This window comes from Sminthopsis crassicaudata, chromosome 2 (assembly GCF_048593235.1).
Source record: "Sminthopsis crassicaudata isolate SCR6 chromosome 2, ASM4859323v1, whole genome shotgun sequence".
Classification (NCBI taxonomy): Eukaryota; Metazoa; Chordata; class Mammalia; order Dasyuromorphia; family Dasyuridae; genus Sminthopsis; species Sminthopsis crassicaudata.
In genome coordinates, this window is record NC_133618.1 from 216,681,805 (window position 1) to 216,704,251 (window position 22,447).

At 35.6% G+C, this 22,447-nt stretch overlaps 1 protein-coding gene across 1 annotated transcript in view; it reads left to right on the forward strand.

Annotated features, from left to right (window-relative positions):
* The window catches only part of PLCG2 (phospholipase C gamma 2), a 152,701-nt gene that overhangs the window by 41,126 nt on the left and 89,128 nt on the right, over nucleotides 1-22,447 (forward strand). Inside the window, exon 3 of the mRNA XM_074288225.1 lies at nucleotides 17,873-18,016. Within this exon, the coding sequence (XP_074144326.1) occupies nucleotides 17,873-18,016 (144 nt within the window). The remainder of the gene's footprint in view (nucleotides 1-17,872; nucleotides 18,017-22,447) is intronic.

A 22,447-nucleotide genomic window follows, 5' to 3' on the forward strand; every position in this document is an offset into this window, starting at 1 on the left:
AGGATTATATTTGAATTTCCCCTTGGGAGTCAGTAAATCTTGGCTTTTAGTGATGTACAATGGGTCCCTCCTTTCCCCTGCCATTGGCTTTGCAATGGCCTGAAATTATTGGCTCCTCAGTCCTTACATCATCATTTTGTATCTCTTGTTTTTAATTGAGCTGTGGATATATTATTTTATATCATGATTCCACCACTGACTTGTTATGTGGCCTGGTATAAAGGCCCTTTTCTTTTGTGGGCTTCAGTTTCCTCATCTTTAAAAGTGGGTTCAACATCTTAACTTCATGCTAAAGAGCTTGTATTTAAACATATTTTGATACCTGTATTTCATCATAATTGTAACCCTGTGTATTTTATTTTATGCATTCAAAACTATTTTTCAAAGATGTGATCTATTGGCTTCAACAGGTTAACAAAAGGAACTATGACACAGAAAAGTTAAAATTTCTGTAGAACCAAAAGTCTTTTCAGCTCAGATGTTCTGTGTTTTTCTATTCTGGTTTGTTTGTTTCCTATGTGTCTTGAATTTCTCAAGGTCAGTGCCCATTCTTTTGTGGCTATCCATTTTCAGAGCCACTAATTTACTGTTATGAACTTAACAGACTCTTAGAGAAGTTTTAAGTTAGTCACTCTCTTATTCTTTCATTCTGCAAGCAATCTACTGTTGGCAAGACTGGAATGATTATTGAAATAATAAATGGCATTCTCTGTCAGCTTAAGCCCCCAGAGGAAGTCAAGCCTTCAGAAGCTGTCAATGTCATGTCTGATCCCTCTGGCCTAATCGAACAACATTTGGAGTTCCATTCTGGGCATCCTATTTGAGGAAGAGCATTATGCCAGTGGGGAGCATCCAGCAGAAGGGAGAACAGGATGGCAAGGAACCTTAAGGTGATTCATGGACCAGGTGAAGAAACCGAGGGTGTGGAGAGAAGATAAGAATTTGGGAAAACATGATAAATATGTTCAAACATTTGAAAGGTTTTTATGTGGAAGATGAGTTAGATTTCATCCCACTTGACTTCAGAGGTCAGAACTAGGAGCAGTGGATAGAAGTTATTGAAAAAGATTTTGATTCATATAAAAAAGAACTTCTTAACAATTTGCTTTGGAGGATGGCAAGCTGCCTTCTGCTGGATTGTTCAGGCAGAGGTGAGATAACCATCTGTTAAAATGATTATTTACAGATGTTTCAGGGTGAGTTGGGCTGGATGATCTCTGATGTCATGCCCAGCTCAGGGATTCCAAGATTCAATTAATCTCTCCAGTGCCCTCTCAGCCAGTGTGTCCACATAGTAAAATCAAGGCGGCAAACAAGGCTGCTCCACATGGAAGCTTTACCCATAAACAGGATCCCATGGAAACCCAACCTTTAACTTCGAAAAAAGAGAATTCATTGTGTAAAAGAACATGGTGTATGCCCTCAAGCTGACCAGAATCTTAGCCATCTTTCCCATTATGTTTCCTGTTATTATTGCCCCATAGCAATAAATAGCCTTTTAGAGTCTCCTTGGAGCCTTGGAGTTGGGTTTCTGTTAATAAGGGGGTTGGAACTTCCAGCTACTCTTAAAGGAAAGAAATACCTCACCTTTGAACCCACCTTAGGAACTCTGGCGGGCCTCTCTTGCCCACTCTGACCATTTATTTGCAAAGTACTATTTGCAATGGGGAAATTAAGCATTGTCTCCCTAACCACAGTGAAGAATATTTGCAAAGGCAAATGAATAGCCTCTTGATTTGGAAAGTATTTTTCTCTGTTCTCCTAGTGGTGTCTTAGCTTTTCAGTGGCTTGTTTATGCTTTTTCAAATCAAAGAATTATGTAATGCCAGAACTGAAAGGGACTTTAGAGAGTCATCCCAATCCTTTTATTTTTCAATGGAGGAAATTAAGTCTCATATAGGGGAAAGTTTGACTTACTCATATCTTTGGCAGAGCCAGGGTTAGAACTTGAGTTGCCTTAATTTCAATCTGTGGCGCCCTACACACACACACACACACACACACACACACACACACACACATGCATTTACATTGCTAGAACTGTTTTCTGTGATTATGATTCACATGTTTAAAATTTTTATAGTTCCTGAAGAGAATATGAAAATATATAAAATTAAAGAAAAACAAGATTATCTATCAATATCTTTTGTAAGAAGATGGAAAACTTGCAAGCCCAATTAAATTTTATTTTCAAGGAGGCAATAATGAGATGAGTAATTCAAGAAAGTTGAGTTTCAGTCTGAGAACAAGGTCTGGCCCCTCTTCCACATGACAGCCCTTCCAACATTTGAACATATCTATCATGTTCCTCCAGATTCTTCTCTGAATGTCCCCAGTATTTGCTGGCTTTGTTGAACATATCACTTTTTGGTTTCCTTGTCTGAGGACTGAGGAAGTTGGCTTAGGTAGTGTCTGTCTAAATTAGTTACCTGTCATGGTGATGTGGGTGAAGTGGACAACAGATAATGGTAGACACCAAATGTTGGCATTAGGTCATGGAAAGTGTTAGGATTCTTGCAGATGTTATGGGCCAGAACTTGAGACAAGATAATGTGCTTAGTTCACATCTTTAAAAGGAGTTTTAGAGGCAACAGAACATTATAGAAAGAATTCACAATTTCCAGTCTCTTTGGCAAAAGGTAGATTTATTTAGGGGAATAGGAAACAGACAAAATGAAGGGATACAAGGTACATAGGAAATAGAGTTGGAGAACATATAAAGACAAGTTCCTTAGTGGAACTCATAATTACTTGGTAGAAAAGGAGCACCCAATGAGGTTGGGACATGTGCTTAGTGGGCAGACCTTCAATCTTGAAAGGGACCCAGTACCCTAAAAGAGTCAGAAGGAAAAGTGGGGTTGAGAAGCATAGTGGAGTTAGGAGAGAGACCCCATGAGGCAGAGTGGTGGACTGACCCAAGGAAGGTAGCAGCCATGGGATGGCCCTTAAGTAGATTTTATAGAGAAATTTAACCTCAGGGACATGACTGGGATTTCTGGCAGAACATGGTAAAGTGAAGCTGCCCTACAGAGGGTGGATCTTAGGGATCTGACATAACTTGGACTGTCTCCCCGGCAGGTGGGACCATGATCTACCAGTGCCTTCTCCCTCTCTGCCTCAGATGAATTTTTATCAATTCCTCTGCTAACCACATTCAACATTGAAGACCTCATCATTTCCCCGCACTTTTAATTTATTAAAGAAATCTTTTGAAAAGTGGGCTAGGGATCCCTAAACAGAAGGGGCTCTGTCAGACCAAAGCTAAAATTTTAGGGGCTATATAAGTAGTGTCCAGAAACAAGGAGTGAAATACAGTGGTCTGTGGGGTCCGAGTGTAACAGAGATGAACTGAAGTCAAAGTTTGGTGATACCATAGGATACAAAGTTAGTTACCAAGACACGGTAGCAGAGATTAACACAAAGTCAGTTTGTACTTTACTGGGGGACCACTCAGACACTGGGTAGTGTTTTGCTGGGGTCCATTCACTCTAATAATATGTTTCCCTCTATACAAATGGAGCCCAAATTCCTTTGGGGTATAGGACGATGATCTCATCTTCTGAAACTATTTCTTGCTGGGAATGGACTGAGAGCTGATGTTGAGGGGTGGGTCAGGAGGGGATTGAAGTGAATTATCTGGTGAGGTTCTGAATCAGATCCCTGAAGTTGGTCAATACAGCTCTCTAGAGCTGGTCATTCGAAGGTGAATTGATGAAAGCATGGAAGAAAATAAACCTGACCACTGGAGGTTAGGGACAGTAGCAACACAGTAAAGGGGTCACTTGGGCAGCTAAGGACACAGGAGCCAAAATGTTCAAAAGGACTTGGGCACTGGGTAGAGAGCCTAACAGGCTTTGTCCTAGTCTAACCAAAAGCTATCCTATCTAGCTCTGAGCAGAACCCACAGAGCAGGGAAGGGAAGAGCAGAGCTCTCATCTTGGACAGCAGTGTTTTAAGGAAATATAATTTACCTCAGGGATTAATTTTTGTCAGTTCCTCTGCTAACCACACCCTATTGAAGACCTGTTGGACCAGGTGATCTACAAGGTTCTTTCTTCTTCTAAATTCTATTAATTTGAATTCCAAATTCCTGTGAATTGGACATCAAGTTAGTCATGGTTTTTTCAATCAAATTTAGAAGAAATCCAGGGTTTCAATTTTCTCCATAAAACTGAAGGGTTAGATTAAGTGAACCCTGAAGTGTCATTCAGCTCTTGAGTTTCTGTACTCTGTGTGTTTGAAAGGATGGGTTCTTGGTGGCAAGATTTTTTTAGGATAATTGGCAGCAGAAAGGAAAGGGAGAGGTTAATTATGATTGTATCTTGAAGACTATTTCTAGTAGCAAAGGCAACTTGAATTGGCAGAAAGTTGAAGAATTTCTAACAGTCTCTTATTACAAACAGTAGAATGGGAGTTCCTAGTGGTTCCTTTTCAGTGGGTTTTTACTCAATGGTAAGTGGCAGTGGCCATTTATAAGAGCACTCTTTATGTTGTCCCAGCACCATCTTTCTCTAGAAATATGAGCCTTGAGCGTAGGGGAAACAGTATTTTAACTTAAGTGATCTGGGTTTCAAGCTCGAGTAAAGTTCTTAAAAACAGTGGATCATGACCTAAAAATGGATGAGGTTATGAAACTGAATGTGGGGATCATGAAATGTTGATTTATTATCAGTAAATGTTTGGTTTGTTTGTGTGTTTTACATACCTGGGGACTTGGTAAAATTTCTCAGGCTAAAAGGGACGTGGGATAGAGAAAGGATGGCTGACTTCTCCTAAGATTGAGATCTGGAAGTTTGATCGCCTTTGTTTTGACTATTAATGTTTGTAGGATTATAAATTCACAAAACTTAGTGCTGGAGAAAGATAAGATCATCTAATCTAACTTCCTCAGTTAACAGATGAAGAAATACTTGCTCAAACTCCCATCGGAAGTAAGGGGAAGATCCAGGATTAGAGTCCAGATCTTCTGGTCAGGAGTTCTTAACCTATGAATTTATTTTGATAACTATAATTCAGTATAAGGTGACATTGTGGATAGAAAGTTGCGCCTGAATCAGGAAGACCTGAGTTCAAATACTGCCTCAGATGCTAATGGCTATGTGATTCTGGTCAAATTACTTAACTTCTTGTTTGCATGTTTCTTCAGGAATAAAATGGAGATCATAATGGTACCTGTCTTCTACAGTTGTGATGATAAAATGAGATAATATTTTTAAAGAGCCTAGCACTGTGCCTAACACAGTTGATTTTCTATAAATAACAGCTATTAATATTATTGTCATTCTTTTGTCATCCTAAATATTTTATTATATGAATTTAAAAAATTATTCAGAAAAGGACTCATAGTCTTCACCAAAATATACATAAATAGTCCTCTAACACAAGAAGTTAAGAACATCTGATCTCGACATTCAATCTGGTGCTCTTTGATGAAATTCTTTTGGTTTCATGGAGTAAATTTTAAGTAGCCTTTTCCTTTGCCTCAAAGCTGTTATTTTCCTGGAAATCCCTGTATGTATGTAACTAGGGGTATTGGATAGAGCACTGGGTCTAGAGTCAAAACTCTTGCCTCAGAGACTAATTTTTCTAGTCTGTACAAGAGATGATGATAGTAACTCGTGCTTCACAAAACTGCTGTAAAGATCAAATTCGATCAATATACAAATGAGATCTTGTATGCATTGTGTTTTTAATTCCTCACAATATTAAGTGCTATGTTAGGAGAGATGATTTTGAGCCTGGTTGATGTTTATTATAAGAAAAACAAAATCTTTGAGTTCCTTTAGATGCTGATTGAAATGTTAATTTCCAGAGCCCACTTGCAAAATTATTTTTTCAGTATCTTCATTACTTACTCTATCTTTGATCCTTCAAAATAAATGCTGTCTAGTTTATGACCTAGATGGATGGAAGCTACTTCCTTAGTTTTTTAATGATTGGCTTATCATAAGGGTACACATGGTCATTCCTATTTTTGTCCTGCCCAGAAATAACAGAGATGTCTTCAGAGCCTGTTAAGTGGAGGAGGCTATACAGCATCATTATTATTTATGAGATGGTATTTCATGAAGCTGTGCTATATCACTGTTATTTATTAAGACCAAGTTCATGGAGTACTGAGGAAGGTCAGATGCAATGATCTTTTCCAAAATGAGATATCAACTGTGTATTTTAGTTTTAAAAAAAACAAAACAAAACTTTTTTTGTTTAATATTTCATTATTCCCAATTATATATAAAAACAATTCCATTCATTTAGAAAAATTTGAATTCCTAATTCTCTATCTTCCCCCTTCCTCCTCCTGAGAGGGGTAAACAGTTTACATACTATTCTTAACTCTTCAATCAAAAATGAAAAATTTTCTAGTAGTTGCCCCTTCTTTGTTCTATATTTTTATCAGTAACTAGGTAACAGTATTGATATCAGGCTTAGTGTATTTGCAGATGAGATTAAGTTGGTATAGTTAACATATCAAGTAATAAAAAATAAATATAAAATATTTTAAAAGTTTTTGATAGATTGGAATGATGCTCTGAATCTATCCAGATTAAATTTGATGTATCACATTTGGGTTAAAATCAAATGTTCAAGTACAGAATTGGGGAGCTATAGATAAAGAATAGTTTATGTAAAAATAAAATAAACCAGAAGATGTTAGTGGACTGAAGCCTCAGTATATAACGTGGCAGATGAAAATGTTAATGCTTGTTTGAAAGGCATAGCTCGAAGAATATGGTGAATACATTCATCCCATCAGACTCTACTGTGGTCATATTCCATCTGGAGTTTTGTGTTTGATTCTGGGCACCGTATTTTGAGGAGAGCTTGACTAACAGCACATGTTTATAAAATAATGATCAAGATATTGAGGGAATGAGACAGCGTCAGATGAAGATTGGTTGAGGGAACAAGAAATGTCTATTTGGAAAAAGTGAAGACTTGATATATGTATTGAGAAGTTAAGGAAGGAAAGATGGCACAATAGCTACCTGAAGGTACCGGAAGGATTGTCTTGAAAGAAAGAAGGGGCAATGAGTGGAGGTTGCAAGGAAGTAGTTTTTGACTTGGTATAAAGAAAAACTTCCCATGGTAAGAAACTAGAAGTTGAGTGAATGCTCATCAGTTGGGGAATGACTGATTAAGTTATGGTATATGAATATAATGGAATATTATTGTTCTATAAGAAATGATGAGCAGGCTCATTTCAGAAAAGTCTGGAAAGACTTAAGTAAACTGATTCAGAGGAAAATGAGAAGAACCAGGAGAACATTTACACAATAACAACAAGATTATATGTGATAATCAAGTGTGATGGCTCTTCTTAACAATTCAAGACAATTCTGATAGATTTGTGGATGGAAAATGCTATCCACATCCTGAGAGAGAACTATGGAAAGTGATTGTGGATCAAAGTAGAGTATTTTCACTTTGTTTGCTTTTTCTTTCTCAAGGCATTTTTCCCCTTTTGGTCTGATTTTTCATGTACAGTGTGACAAATATGGAAATAAAAAAAGCAAACAAGACAGTGGAATGGATTTCTTTGTGAGGTAGTAAGTTCCTTGTTATTGAAGAACAGATATAATGAACAATTAATAAGCACCTGCTGTTTACAGATTAATACAATATAATAAACATATATTGTGTTGGATAATGAAGAAAATAAGCACGTTGAGAAAAGACATGGCTCTTGCTCTCAAGTACCTGACCTTCTAATATGTGGAGAAGACATAGATGGATAATTATACTACGCAGTATTATAATAGAGAGATACAAAGTGTTATGAGAGGTCTGAAGAAGGCTAGAATCTTTAAATAATTCCTTTTTATTATTATAAATTTGACAAATGCAACAAACATGAACATTTCCATATACAGAAAATAGGAAAAGAATACTGTCAATGAAATGGCTTCACTACATGCTGTCTTTTTAAAAGTCTTTTTTACATTTGCTGTGGTAATTCCAACACTATCCTGCTTGTTTATGTCCCCTTCTAAGCTTCTTTCTGCTTTCTTCTGTGTATTTTAAAATGATTCATTGCTGAGCTCTTTTTCTCTTCCTATTGCTTTTAATGTCACTATCAATACCCCAACAATAAAAAAAAGCCAAGGGGTTTTCAAGGAGAGACTGGATGACCATTTAAAGAACATTCCTGTTCAGATGTGAATTGGATTAGATGCTCTTTGAGGTCCCTTCTAATACTCTGATGCCATGTTTCATGCCTTCTTGATCAAGAACATGAGCAAGAGTTAAATGAAGTTGGAGTGATTCATGCCTTTTCCCTTCTGAATCCTTCTATTGTGTTTCTGTACTGGTGAAATAGATATTTAATTTCCTTGGGAAAATTTTTTCACTGGTGCTTTTGGGTATGAGCTGGCTAAAATGAGCTGGATCCAGTGGACAGGATGTTGGAGGCTGTGCCAGGAATGGAGAGCAGCGTGAAGAAAAGACACAAAGTAAAATGTGGGAGGAGAGAGGAAATGGGAGTCGAAAGAGTAGAGTCATGGGAACTCACCAGTGAAGAGGCGGGGAGGAGGAGGAAATGAAAGCAGAGATGTAGGTGGGGGCTAATGGGCACAGTATTCTGCATGAATTCAGAACTGGAAGATGTGACCAAAGAGGTTTTTGTTCAGAAAGGAAGTTGGATGTAAGGGTGGATGAAGGTTGAGTTTGGCTCCTAAACAGACCCTGAGAGCATAGAGTGGCAGCTGGCATTAAAACAAATAAAGAGGTGAGATTATACTAGAAAAGACTAGATACATTACAGAAGCAGTAATCCTTCTTGCAGCTGAGCCATCTTACTTTTAAAAAAGAGGAAACATATTTCTATATACTACAGTTTATGAGAAGAATTTCAAATGTAATTCAAGCTCCACCATCTTTTTAAGATTTCTGCTATGAGTCCTACATCTCTCTTTCCCTCTGAAGTGTGAGAAAAGGAGTAGAGCTGCTTCCAGGATTCTGAGGGCAGGAGATTCTTTGGAAGTCATCAGTGCTTAAGACCTGAAGCTACTTGAGTCTTTGTTGCTCTATTTGATGTACACTCTAATTGGTGCAGGGATCTTAACTTTGGGGTCCATGAACTTGTTTTTTATATGTGGATAACTCTATTTCAATATAATTGATTTATGCTGTAACATTTTGCATTTTATTTTATATATTTAAAGAACAATATTTTGAGTAGGGACCCATAGCTTTCACTAGACTATCAAAGAGGTCCATAATACAAAAAAAGATTAGGAACTTCTGTATTGGTGAGAGAGATAATGTAGCATGAAGTTTAACTTCTAGATACTCAAATAACATTTTTCTGAAAGGGGTCCCTTTTGTTAATTATTAAAAAAAAATTCCCAAGAGAGAATACCTTTCCCATCCAATGTCTTTATCTTTATTAGTCTACCAGAGTTCACAGTTTAAAGCAAAAGCTTTTGATAGAATAGCAAAACAAGAAAAATAACATTAAATATTTCCTTCATAAATGTGGGTCTGATTCTTCCATAAATATGCATTCATAATCCTTAGGAAGAATGAGACACATAGAATTATTAGTCTACCAAAGTTCACTGTTTAAAACAAAGACTTTTGATAGAATATCAAAGCAAGAAAAGTACAATTAAGTATTTCCTCCATAAATGTAGATCAGATTTTCCCCCAAATATGCATGCATAATCCTTAGGAAGAATGGGACACATAGAAGGATGATCTATGGAAAGAAACACATATGACTGGGACATGTATATGGAGGGTCACAACAATGGTGAACACATAACCAGATACACACATGGAAGGACAATGCTCAACTGGTACTACAAGGACACAGATGTCTTCTGGAGAGGTCATGGCCTTGCCTTTGCCAGATCTCCCTGCTGGTCTTCTCTGTCTTATTTCTGTTGAGTTTCTGCTAACATGGCGCCCGTTGGCTGAAGAATTTTTGTTTCCAATTTTGCCTACAACCAACCCTAACTGGGGTTCTAGCTCTTCTTCATGAGAATAGAAGAGGAATCCTCCCACTTCTTTTTAGTCTTCCTGACATGCAGGGACCAAAGATTTCTTGGTCACTTGCTATGTCTCTGATGGCTTCTAATCCTTGCAAGGAGTTGACTCATTTTGAAACTTTGGAGATGTTAACTGCTCTTCCCATATCCTCCCATCTCTAATTCATCTTCTCTATCACTGCTACAATAATTTTCCTTAATGATTGTGATACTCCCTTACTCTGAAGTCTAAAGTGACTCCACATTGTTTTCTAAACTTCCTAGGTAGGTATCTAGGGATCCAGACTTTCTCATTCTATTCCCCCTCATTTATTTATGTTCCAGTCAAATCAGACTACTGTCTGGTTTCATGTATCATCCTACTTAATTGTTCTTATGGTCACTGTATATGGAGTGGACTCTTTTCCCAACCCCAAAATCTATTTCTCAAAAAAAAAAAATCTCTTCTTTCACTTCTACTTTTCTCCTTGAAACCTTTCCTGATGTCTCTATATCTTTTCAAATTTCTCATTAGAGTCAGCTAGCTGATACAATGAATATACAATGGATAGAGTGCTGGGCCTGGAGTCTGGAAGGCCTGAATTCATATCTAGACTCAGACAACTGTTAGCTGTTCAATCCTGAACAAGTCAATGAACCTCTGACAGCCTCAGTTTTCTCTTCTGTAAAATGGGGAATAATGATAGTACATATTTCCCAGAGTTCTAATGAGGATCAAATGAGATAATATTTGTAAAGTACTTAGCATAGTGTCGGCACATATTAAGTATTTAATAAATGCTTTTTCCTCTCTCTCTTCTCCTTAGATTACTTCTTCCCCTTTGATTACTTCTTTCCCTTTGATTACTTCTTTCCTGTATTTGGTTTTCACAATTATCTTACTCTGCCTTAGAACATACTAATATGATTACAGTGATCCCTTCCTATTTTGTTCTTTGTACTTGTATTCTAGCACCTTAGTATATTGAAGTACTTAATAAATACTTATGGATTGATCATTTGTATTATAGTATTTCATAGAATTCAGTTCATTAGGTAGGTTTTAAGTGTCTATCTTGTGCTACTTACTGTATTAGGCACTGGGGATATGAATAGAAAAATTAAGCAGTTTATGCCCTTCAGCAGTATACATTGTATTAGTGAATATAATAGGAACAAAATCAGTACAATACTAGGAAAAATGAGGAAGGAAAGATAATTAACAACTGAGAAGGCATTGAGAGGCAGATATCATGCTGCAGCATATTTCAGGGATGGGGAATAGCTTGTGTGACTGGAAACAGGAGACCCAGTACTGAATTTGGGAAATGATTGGTAGGTCAGTTTGACTAGAAAATAATCATATAAGAAAGGAAGATGCAAAAAAATTGGAAAAGTAGGTGAGAACCAGATTTTGGAGATGCCAGACTGAAGAGTTTTTATTTTATTCTAGAGGCAACAGGGAATCATTGAAGGCTTTTGAACAGGGGAGCAACATAATCATAGCTGTGTCTTAGGAAAGGTTTTTGGAAAGTGTATGAAAGAGTTTTTTTAAATTTTTAAAAAAATGTTTATTATTTTTATTTTAGCTTTTTATTGACAAAACATATGTAAAAACTTCTATTCCAACTTTCCCTTCCTTCCCCTTCCCCCTCCCCTAATTAGCAGGTAGTCCCATACCTGTTAAATATGTTAAAATATATATTAAAAACAATATATGTATATATATTTGTACAGTTATCTTGTTGCACAAGAAAAATCAGATTTACAAAGAAGGTAAAAATAACTGGGAAGAAAAAAATGCAAGCAAACAATAACAGAAAGAGTGGAAATGCTGTGTTGTGGTCCACACTCATTTCCCAGTGTTCTTTGTGAAAGAAAGAGTTTGAAGAAAAGAAAGACTGGAAGCAGAAAGACCAATGAGGATTCTATCAGGGCAATCCAGGAAGGAAGTGAATTAATATGGTGACCATATTGAGATATATTGTGAGATATGAGACCATATCATGAGATGCTATGGAGGCAGAATTGACAGAATACATATCTGAGTATGTATGGTGGGTGAGAGAGAAGGGTCAAGTATGACTCCAAGGTAAAATTGAATGACTGGGAGGTTGGTGATACCTTCAACAGAATCAGGGAAGCTCAGAGGAGAGACAGGTTTTGGAGTGAAGATAATGAGCTCCATTTTAGACATACTGAATTTGACATCTGTGAGGGACATCCTGGTCCAATTATTTATAAGCAGTTTATTGCTTAATTGAAGTTCAAGACAGAGATTAGGAACCATATCTAAAGATTTGTGAAACATTTATATTGAGATGATAATTGATGCAGATGAGCCTTTCACGAAAATGTTTTTAGGGAAGAAAGATGGTCCAGGACAAAGCTGTGGGGAATACTCACACTGAGAGTCATGGAGGAGAGTATGGGGATGGAGGAGAGCACAAGGACCAGGAAAAGGCCATGTTTTAACAGTTAAGTGATCTTTGGTACTCTTGTAGAAAACGATTTCAGCAGAATGGTTTATTTGGAAATCAGGTTGCAAGGGATTGAGAAGTGATTGAATAGAGATGAAGTGAAGTCAGGAAAGGAAGATAACTATTCTAGGATGGTTCTCAATCTCCCCTCCATTAGTTTGGAAATTTCTTTTCTTTCTTTTTTTAATTAAAGTTTTCTATTTTCAAAACATATGCATGGATAATTTTTCAGCATTGACAATTGCAAAACCTTTTATTCCAAATTTTCCCCTTTTCCCTCCACTCCTTCCCCTAGATGGCAGGTAGTCCAATACATGTCAAAGATGTTAAATTGATTGGAAATTTCTTGAGAGCAGGGCCTCTGTCATATCAGTCTTTGTGTTTTTATGGCCAAGGACAGTGCTTTGCATTCAGCAAATGCTCAAGTAATATTTGTTGAAATATTAAATGAATGTTGATCAAGCTCTGCTTTGGAGCTGCCAGGAAAATTATTGTAATGCTCAGGAAGTGACAACTAGCAAAAGTCAGTGAGATCTTGTGTATGCTGAGACCTCTGGAAAATGAATAGAAAAGATGTGACCACCATATTTGGTGGCATTAACAAAATTGAAAACATTACACACCTTGTAATAGACCGAATATTTTCTATAGCTAGCCAGGTTTGAATCCCACCTTGGGATGCTTACTAGTTGTGTAACTATAGTCAATTTAATTAAGTTTTCTTAACTTCAGCCTCTTCACTTAACAAATTGGAATGGTTTGTACCTGTCATAGAAATGTTTTGAAGATCAGATAAGGCCATAGTATATGTTATGTGTTTTGTAAATCTTCAACCATGGACACAGCTGAAAGTTTATGTCAGAGGCTGGCTGCCATCTTTTAGGAAAGGGATTGGAAAATAGGAGGGTAATGAGAATATCGAGGAGACCACAATTCATCTGAGGATTAGTTGAAATACTAGGGATGTTTAATATAGAGAAAATAAAGTTTAGGAGGGATTTGCTGGCTGTTGTTTTTATTTATGGAATTATCAACCAGAAGACATATTCCACTTGGCCATAGAAGTTAGAACAAGCAACAACAGTTAGAATGTTGGATATAAGGAACACTTAAATTAAGAGAGGTATTATAGGGACAAGTAGATAAAACTATAGATAAAGTACCAGTCCAGGATTCAGTCGGACTTGAGTTCAAATGGTCTCAGACACCAGCTGGGTGATCCTGGGCTAGTCACTTAACCCTGATTGCCTTGCAAAAATATATATATTTTAAAAGAAGAGAGGTATTATCTCCAAAATAAATGAGTGGATAATATATTTATATTCTGTCTTGATCAAGCTACATTTTGGAAGTTTTCAAATTTTCTTTCACTGGAAGTCTTCAGTGGGAAATTAGAAAAATGACCACTTGTTGGGAATGCTATAAAAGAGGTTAGTAAATATTTATTTTAGAGTTGAGGAAATTGAGGCAGATAATAATAACGAAGTGACTTGCCCATAGTCACATAGGAAGTATCTGAGGATGGATTTGAACTCTGGTTTTTCTGACTCTAGTGCCATTGTCCTATCTATTACAAAGAAGGGTATCACAGTGAATAGTGACCCAACCTCACAGTCAGGAGGGTCTGATTGTGTGACCCTGAATAAATCACTTTGTCTCCAGCAGCAATTGCAGAGTAGATGCTCATCTCCATCGGTGGAGTTTCTTTTCTATTTGGGCGTTCTATTCCAATGAAATCACAGGCCCAGTTTTTTAAAAAATTAAATACATGTGTTCTGATCTCAAAGGCAAATCTGTAGCCTGTGCTTTGCCCCTGGCTAGCTTTGTAACTTTCATTAAATCTTGGAATCATAAGATAGCTGAAATGAAAAAGAACTTGGGGAATTTCTCATTTTGCTTATATAATTCTATTGAAAAAAAAAAGGTGATAGTGCTAGATGATAAGTTTCTAAATCTTGGAATCATAAGATAGCTGAAATGAAAAAGAACTTGGGGAATTTCTCATTTTGCTTCAATAATTCTTGATAACACAACCACTTTAGTGGTTCTCTACTCTAACCCAAAGAGAAATTTTTTTCTGTAGCATTCTTAATGGTTCATCAGGCCTTCCTTTGAAAATATCCAGAGGCAGAACTTTGACTTTGATTTTTGGATGATTGTAATTATTAGGGAGATTTTTCTCACATTAAACTGAATTCTAACTCTTTCAGCTTTCATTCATTGTTCTATTTCTCTCTTCTAGGGCTAATACAAGTTTGATCCCTCTTCCATAAATAGCCATATTTGGGTATTTGAAGACATCTGTAATGTCTCTCTAAGTATTCTCTGCTTTAAAAAGAGCATAATTCCATGGTCCCTTCAAACCGTCCTCATGTAGAATAGTCTTGTTGTGCTGCTATTACTATCACTCCTAAAATGTACGGGTATGACCAAGACAGAGTACAATGTAGTTAGCATCTCCATCATTCTGGACTTAGTAGTGACAAAAAGTGACATTTTTATCATTATTAAAATTTGCAAAATAAAAAAAAAAAGAATTTAGATGTTGCAAAAACAAACAAACAAACAAAAAAATTGCATATTATCATATTGTGCTGGAACTCTGTCTTCCCAGAAATCAGCTGGAGTCAGGATCACTAAACGTCTTTATTCTTGATCTTTTACAGTCAAGATCAGGGGGTTAGGCCTAGCTACCTCACACACATCTTCCTCCCTCAAACGCTGGAGAGACTGAGTCAGCTTTTGCATCTCAATTCCTCTTCCTCCTACTCCTCCCACACACGTCACTTCCCCCTCTTTGTCCCACCAATCAAGTCAGCACAGAACAGCTGGGGAGGGTCAACCTTCAAACAAGTTAATAGGGAACTGTCCAATTGGCAATTAGTCTCACATGCTTCATTATCCAAGTGCATTGCTCAGTTCTAGCCCTATACAATATTGTATGTTGTATATTATAATATTGTATATTATATTATTTAAAATTTGTAAATTACAGCATCCCGGTGAGAAAAGTACTGTAGATATTATTATTATTATCGTATAGCTGAGACTCAGAGAGATTAAGTAATATGGTTGTCATCATTGATATATTTCATTTTTGTCGTTCTCCAGTTGTTAGATATGTAGATTGTCAAATTAAGTTTTGTCATTTTTTCATTTGTTTCAGCTTGTAGCTCTAAGTTATCAAGGTGTTTTTATGGTTTTTAAAAAATTCTCTAGTGTTAACCATCCTTAGCTTTGCATCATTTGCAAATAGGATAAGTGTGTCTTTTATGGCTTCATCTAAGTCATTGGTAAAGAATGTATCCATGGAGCATTCTGCTAAGACTTTATTCCAGTTTTTTGAACCATTAACATAATATCCATTACTACTATATTGTATCTCCATGTTAACTTTGATTTCTACTTTAGAAACTTATCATCTAGCACTATCACCTTTTTTTTTTCAATAGTATTTTATTTTTCTAAATTTTTCCAGATTTTATTTTTTCAAACTATCTAAAGATAGTTTTCACCATTCATTTTTGTAAGACTTTGTATTCCAAATTTTTCTTCTTCTCTCTCTTACCTTCCCCTAAGACAACAAGCAATCTAATATAGATTAAACATGTACAATCCTGTTAAACATATTTCCATGTTGTAGAAGAAAGATTAAAGGGGAAAAAATGAGAAAGAAAAATCAAGCAAAGAAAGAAACATATAAAAGACAAAAATACTATGTTTTAATCCATATTTAGTCTCTCTAGTTCTTTCTCTGAATGTGAATAGCATTTTCCATCCCAAGTCTATTAGAATTGACTTTAATCACCACATTGCTGAGAAGAGTCAAGTCCATCACTGCTGATCTTCATATAATCTGCTGTTACTGTAAATAGTGTTCTTTTGGTTCTACTCACATCACTCAGCATCAGTTTATGTAAAGTCTTTCCAGGCTTTTCTGAAAATCAGGCTGCTCATCACTTCTTATAGAATAATAACATTCCATTGCATTCATAAATCATAATTTATTCAACCATTTCCCAACTGATGAGCATCCACTCAATTTTCATTTCCTTGCCATTACAAAAGTTAGCACTATCATCTTTATGAAGTGTTTCTTGATCTTCTCAAATGTTAGTTCTTTCCAAACTATCTGATATGTAACTCCTTGTGTAATTTGTATATTTATAGCTGTTCTGTGTATATTTAAATATAGATATGTCTTCCCCATTAGAATGTAGTCTCTTCAGGAATAGGGATTTTTTTTTTCTTTCTTTCTTTCTTTCTTTCTTTTTTTTTTTTTTTTTTGTGCTTATATCCCTAGTGCCCACAACAGTGTCCAGTACATGGGAGGTGCTTAATGAATGCTTGTTGATTGATTAATTTATTACCTAATTCTTTCTTCAAAGAGGTGATAATATAGAATATTTCTATTCCACAAAATTGTTTATGTCACTTTCTTTGCTGATTTTCATGCTCATCTCCCAGATTAATAAATTTTCTTGGAAGGCAATGCTACTCTGCTACCCCTTTTATATTATCTCAGCTTTAGAGGAAATTACCTAATCTTATACTTTCCTTTACTGATGAAGCAGCTGAGACCCACCTTAGGGAAGTTATTTGTTTATCACAGATAGTATATAAAGGAGTAGAGGAATTTGAACTTCAACTAGGAACTTGAAACCAGGTCACCTGACTTTAAACATTCTTTTTCCATGACATTAAGCCATATAGCCAGTCATAAATCACATCTTGCCAAATTTCAGTGCTACCACTGAAGTTGAATTTATCTTTTTGGGTTCTCTGACTCAGTTTCCTTATTTGTAAAATAATAATAATATTATCTACTCGATCATAGGATTGTACTTTATAAATTCTAAAATGTGAGCTACATGTAAGTTATTTATTGTTCAGTCATTCAGTTGTGTCCAACTCTTTGGGATCTCATGAACTATACACACCCATACTATCTTAGGAATTTTCTTGGCAAAGATACTGAACTGGTTTGCCTTTTCCTTCTTCTGTGAATTAAGATAAGCAGAGGTTAAGTGATTTGCATATGTCCTGCAAGAGACTTGACTTCAGGCCCAATACTCTATCTACTGTCTTACAATTGTGTCATAACAATATAAAAGTGGCCTTTTTTTTTTTTTTTTCTTTAAATGATAATACTAATGATGATAGCTAGCATTTGGGTAGTACTACATATATTATTATTTGATCCTCATAATAACCCTGTTTGTCTTAATTTTATATACAAGGAAACTGAGGGTGAAAGATTAAGAATTTGCTCATTTAACTAATTAGTATCTGAGGCAAGATTTGAAACCAGTTTTTCCTGACTCCAAGCTTTGCACTCTATCCACTGCACCACCTAGCCTGTGGATTTTTTTTTTTTTTTTTGACATTTATTTTTGTTGAGTTTTGTTATTTTTCTTTTAGTGGACCTAATGGAGATAAAGGAAATCCGCCCTGGAAAAAACTCAAAGGACTTTGAACGTGGGAAAGCCAGTCGCCAGAAAGAAGATTGCTGCTTTACCATATTTTATGGCACCCAGTTTGTGCTCAATACCCTGAGTTTAGCAGGTATGGTGACTCTTTTTTCTCTAGCTTTGCCATATTTCCTAGTGCTAGCCTTCCACGGTGGAGGAAAAGTTCTTTAGATAAGTGAATCAGTGAGAAAGAGAATTTTCTCTTGTCTTGAAACTAAATAACATAAACACTTGGTATTTACCAGAAAGAAAGTGCTTTAAAATCCTCATTGCTATTATCTTTATTAAAGTGCTACCCTAAAGCCTCCTCATGGCGTAGAAGATCACTTTCCAATGAAGAAGCCAGTTGCAAGGGAGAAACAATTGTATTTTACCAACTTCATAGGCTCCAAATTGTTCCCAGCATTTATAGTGAGAGGACCAATCTAGTCAGGTGGAAAGAATGGATGACTCAAGGTCACCTACTGGTTTGTGGGCCATCACTGATCATCTTGACTTTTGTCTTCCCACTGGACTTTGATAAATCTAAGAAGAGAAAATGAGACTTTATGCAACTCTGCTTCACTTAAATCCACGTTACTCCTAGTTAAGATATCACTTGATAATGTCATTGGTCCTCTTAGAAAATGAAGGACAAACAACATCTGACTAGTTGGGTAATTAGGTAAAGAACTCTGGCCAAGGCAATTCATGAAGTAGATAAAAATACAAGTTAGCCCTTAGTCATTTGTAACCTTTTCTGATTCTTTAGTGGTAGAAAGAATCAGAATCATAGATTTTTTACCTGGAAGAAATCTTGGAAGTCATTCAGGCCAATTGCTTTATTTTACAGATGAGGAAATTGAGGTCCAGAGAGTTTAGTTAAATGATGTGCTGAGAGTTATGGAGAATTTAAGCAGGAGAGCTAGGATTTGAACTCAATCTATGATTTTCAAATTCAGCACTCTCTGAATTTTGTTTCTCTACTTTCTTATGAAAGAAATGCTTGAAAGTGTCCAGAATCACAGGTTTCAGACAGTCTACAAACATGAATTTAACTTTGGTTCTCAAATAAGAGATTTTACTCTAATAACATGAGTTAATAGCATTGGAAAACCATGCTAGGTCCAAATTAACATTGTTGCTAAAAAATGCAACATAAGAGACAAAGAAGCTCAATGAAGTCAAACACATGGACCCCCTAAGTGAAATGAAAAAAGTTATTTGGATGAGTTGGTTTTTGGGAGGGCCCATGGACATCCTTTCCTGGGGCATTTAGTCTTCTTGTCTTGTAATGTTCAAGATGAGTACAACCAAAAAGACCACCCTGAAGATAATTGCAGCTTCTGGGCTACAGCATCTGTTTCAGAGGATGATGAATGTCAAGAAATTCTACAAAGAGCAAGGGTTCAAAGAGGAAGTCAGCATAAATATCTGTACTTGTTAACTTGTGTTTGAAAATAGGCACAATGGATGGGAAAATAGCAAGAAATACATTGGAAAAATATGGTTCAAGATGAAGACATTAAAGAGGACTTTTTCTCCAATCTATCTTTTGCAAAGTTAACAGAATTGTTTTCCTAAATCCCAGATTTGGCCATGTCACTCCTTTGCTCAAAATCTTTTGATGTTTCCCTATTATGTATAAGATAAAATACAAATTCCTCAGTGGTATTTGAAATGCTCAGAGTCTGGTGTCAGTTTATTGGCCTTAATTTACATTACTTTTGTACTCTGTGTTCTAGTAAACTGGATCCTATGTGTGTCATCATATGCCTAAGTTCCCATAGGTATGTTATTTCCCTAGAAAATGTCATCATGGCATCTGCTATCCCCATGTACTTGTGTAGGCTGTCCCCCATGAATGAGTGAATGAAAAGTGCACTTATTAAATACTCACTGTATACAAAATACCATGCTAAACACTGTAATATTGTAGAATGAGAAACAAAGAATGGGATCCCTCTTCATTTCTGTCTTTCAGATTCCTAATATTCCTTGAAGTCTCAGCTCTTCACGATGTTTTCCCTAAGGGACCAACTGAGCACTTTGACCTCTCCTATGTCCCCTTCACTTTCTATCATGTAGACTTATCAGTGTACAAGCCAAATAAACCAGCAGAATATAAGCTCTTTGAGGGCAGTACCTTCTTAATTTTGCCTTTGTACCCCTAGGTTCGGCTTGTTTCACTCAGCACTAGTTCCTGTAAATCTTCCCAGATCTTTCTAAAATAAGCCTATTCATAATTTTTTATAGAACAATAATATCCCATTATTTTCATATATCCCAGCTTGGTCAGCCTTTCCCCAATTAATGGGCATCTACTTAGGAAGTTTCATCTTCTTAAGTTCAGATCTGTCCTTAGATACTTACTAATTGTGTGATCCTAGCCAAGTCACTTAACCCTGTTTGCTTTCATCTCCTTATCTGTAAAATGAACTGGAGAAAGAAATGGTGAGTATTATTGCCAAGAGGTCACAGTGTCAAACATTTCTGAAGTGACTTAACAGCAAAAATCCCTAGTGCTTCTCTTGGTTATTGCACATAGTAATTTCTTTTTTCTTTTTTTAAATTTATTTTTATTTACAAAACATATGCATGGATAATTTTTTCAACATTGACCCTTGCAAAACCTTCCGTTCCAAATTTTCCCCTCTTTCCCCCACCTCCTCACCTAGATGGCAGATAGTCCAATACATATTTAATCACATAGTAATTTCTTAATAAATGTTTATTGAAGTGAATAGAAGCAAGAGACTTATGGACTAATTAGAAACCTCAGTTAATATTATATACCATGTATACTTCTTTTAAGAAAAAAAGTTGGAATATGCTGAATATAATGAACACTATATCATGCAAAAATAAAATCTATTTTATTTGAGCCAACCAGAAATTAATAGAGATATGAAAGTGTGAGTTATTTCAGAATTAGTGGCCTGCATGTAGTCAACTTGTTAGAGTAAAGATTAAAATAACACAAATCCAAAAAAAGTACAGAGATTAGAAAATGGCAGACATTGTTTATACTTATAGTTCTAAGTCAACCTAGTTTATTAATTTAGTAATTCTGACAAAAGGAAAAAGAATAAAAAATGAAGTCATTGAATTATATTATGACAATTTTTTGTTACCAATGAAAATAATAACCAGAGTGAAGAAACTAAATCAGCAAGTTAAGAGTAGATATTGCCAAGGGAGAGACATGACAAGCAAAGGTAACATTGGTTAGGATAGAAACTTATTTGAAAAAAATATTACTGAGTACCATAATGGAAGACTATGAACAGGATTGACTTTTAAAATGGAAAAAAAAAACCAAACCCAGAATAGAAAATGAGCCTGAAAAAAAAAAAAAGCTCTTTACAAGATCAAGCTAAAGATCATTTTAGGACAATTTTAGGTAAACCTGTAAGAAGGGAAATCAATATGCAATGAACGAGAACTGGGAGTATTTCTTTAATGCTCTATTCTTATAACCAGTGACAGTGGAATCACCACATCTGGCTCAGTTACCAGATGTACTATTAGAGGAAATAGAAATGGCAGTCAAGAAAATGAAGTAAGGAAGAACATCTGGTCTGGCTAAATACTTACTGAAAAAAAAATCTATCCCGTAGGCAACACAATTATAAAAATCCTCAGGGAATGAATTTCAAAAATTCTCAAAGAGAAGATCTAAAAAAAATGGAAAAGAACATGAATGGTGCTATATTGCCTAAAAAAAAAAAAAAAAAAAAAAAAAAAAAAAAAAAAAAAAAAAAAAGACTCTTGAGAAGACATCAATAACTAGTGACTCAAATGCCTTGGTTGTGTTCAATCATTTCCAATATGTCTAATTCTTCATGACACTATTTGGTGGTGTCTTGACAGAGATAATGGTGTGATTTGTTATTTTCTTTTCCAATTCATTGTACAGATGAGGGAACTGGGGTAAATAGGTTTAAGTGACTTTCCCAGAGTCATATAACTAAAAGTGTCTGAGGCCAGATTTAAATTCAAGATGATGAGTCTTCCCGACTCCAGGCATGATGCTCTATCCACTATGCCACCTAATTTCTCCTTTCTCTTCTCTAAGAAGTTTTCAAATATTGTCTTTTATTTTATGGATATTTATGACTGAGAGAATTCTTAAACATATAAGAGAGAAAAATCAGTAAAGATGAAATAGACAATTGCAATAGTAAAATCTGAAAAAAGAAAAAGCTTTAGCTTGAACAAAATCAATGTAACCAAGATGAGAAAAAAAAAAAGTCAATTGGGAAAAATCTGTCTCAAATACTTCAAATAAAAGTCTGATAGGTAAGATAAATAAGGAATGAAAACAAATATATGACTAAGAAGCATTTAATAGTTTGAAAGAAAGATACAGGCTGAATTAAGTATGATGGGGTGATTCTAAAAAGAAATAAAACTTTAATAAAAAGTGAAAAACTACTCTATATGTCAGCAATACTATTCAAATATTGTTTTGTATCCTTTAAAATACGTAGACAGTATAAAATACCCAAGTGTGTACCTGCCAAAACAAACACAGAAACAACAT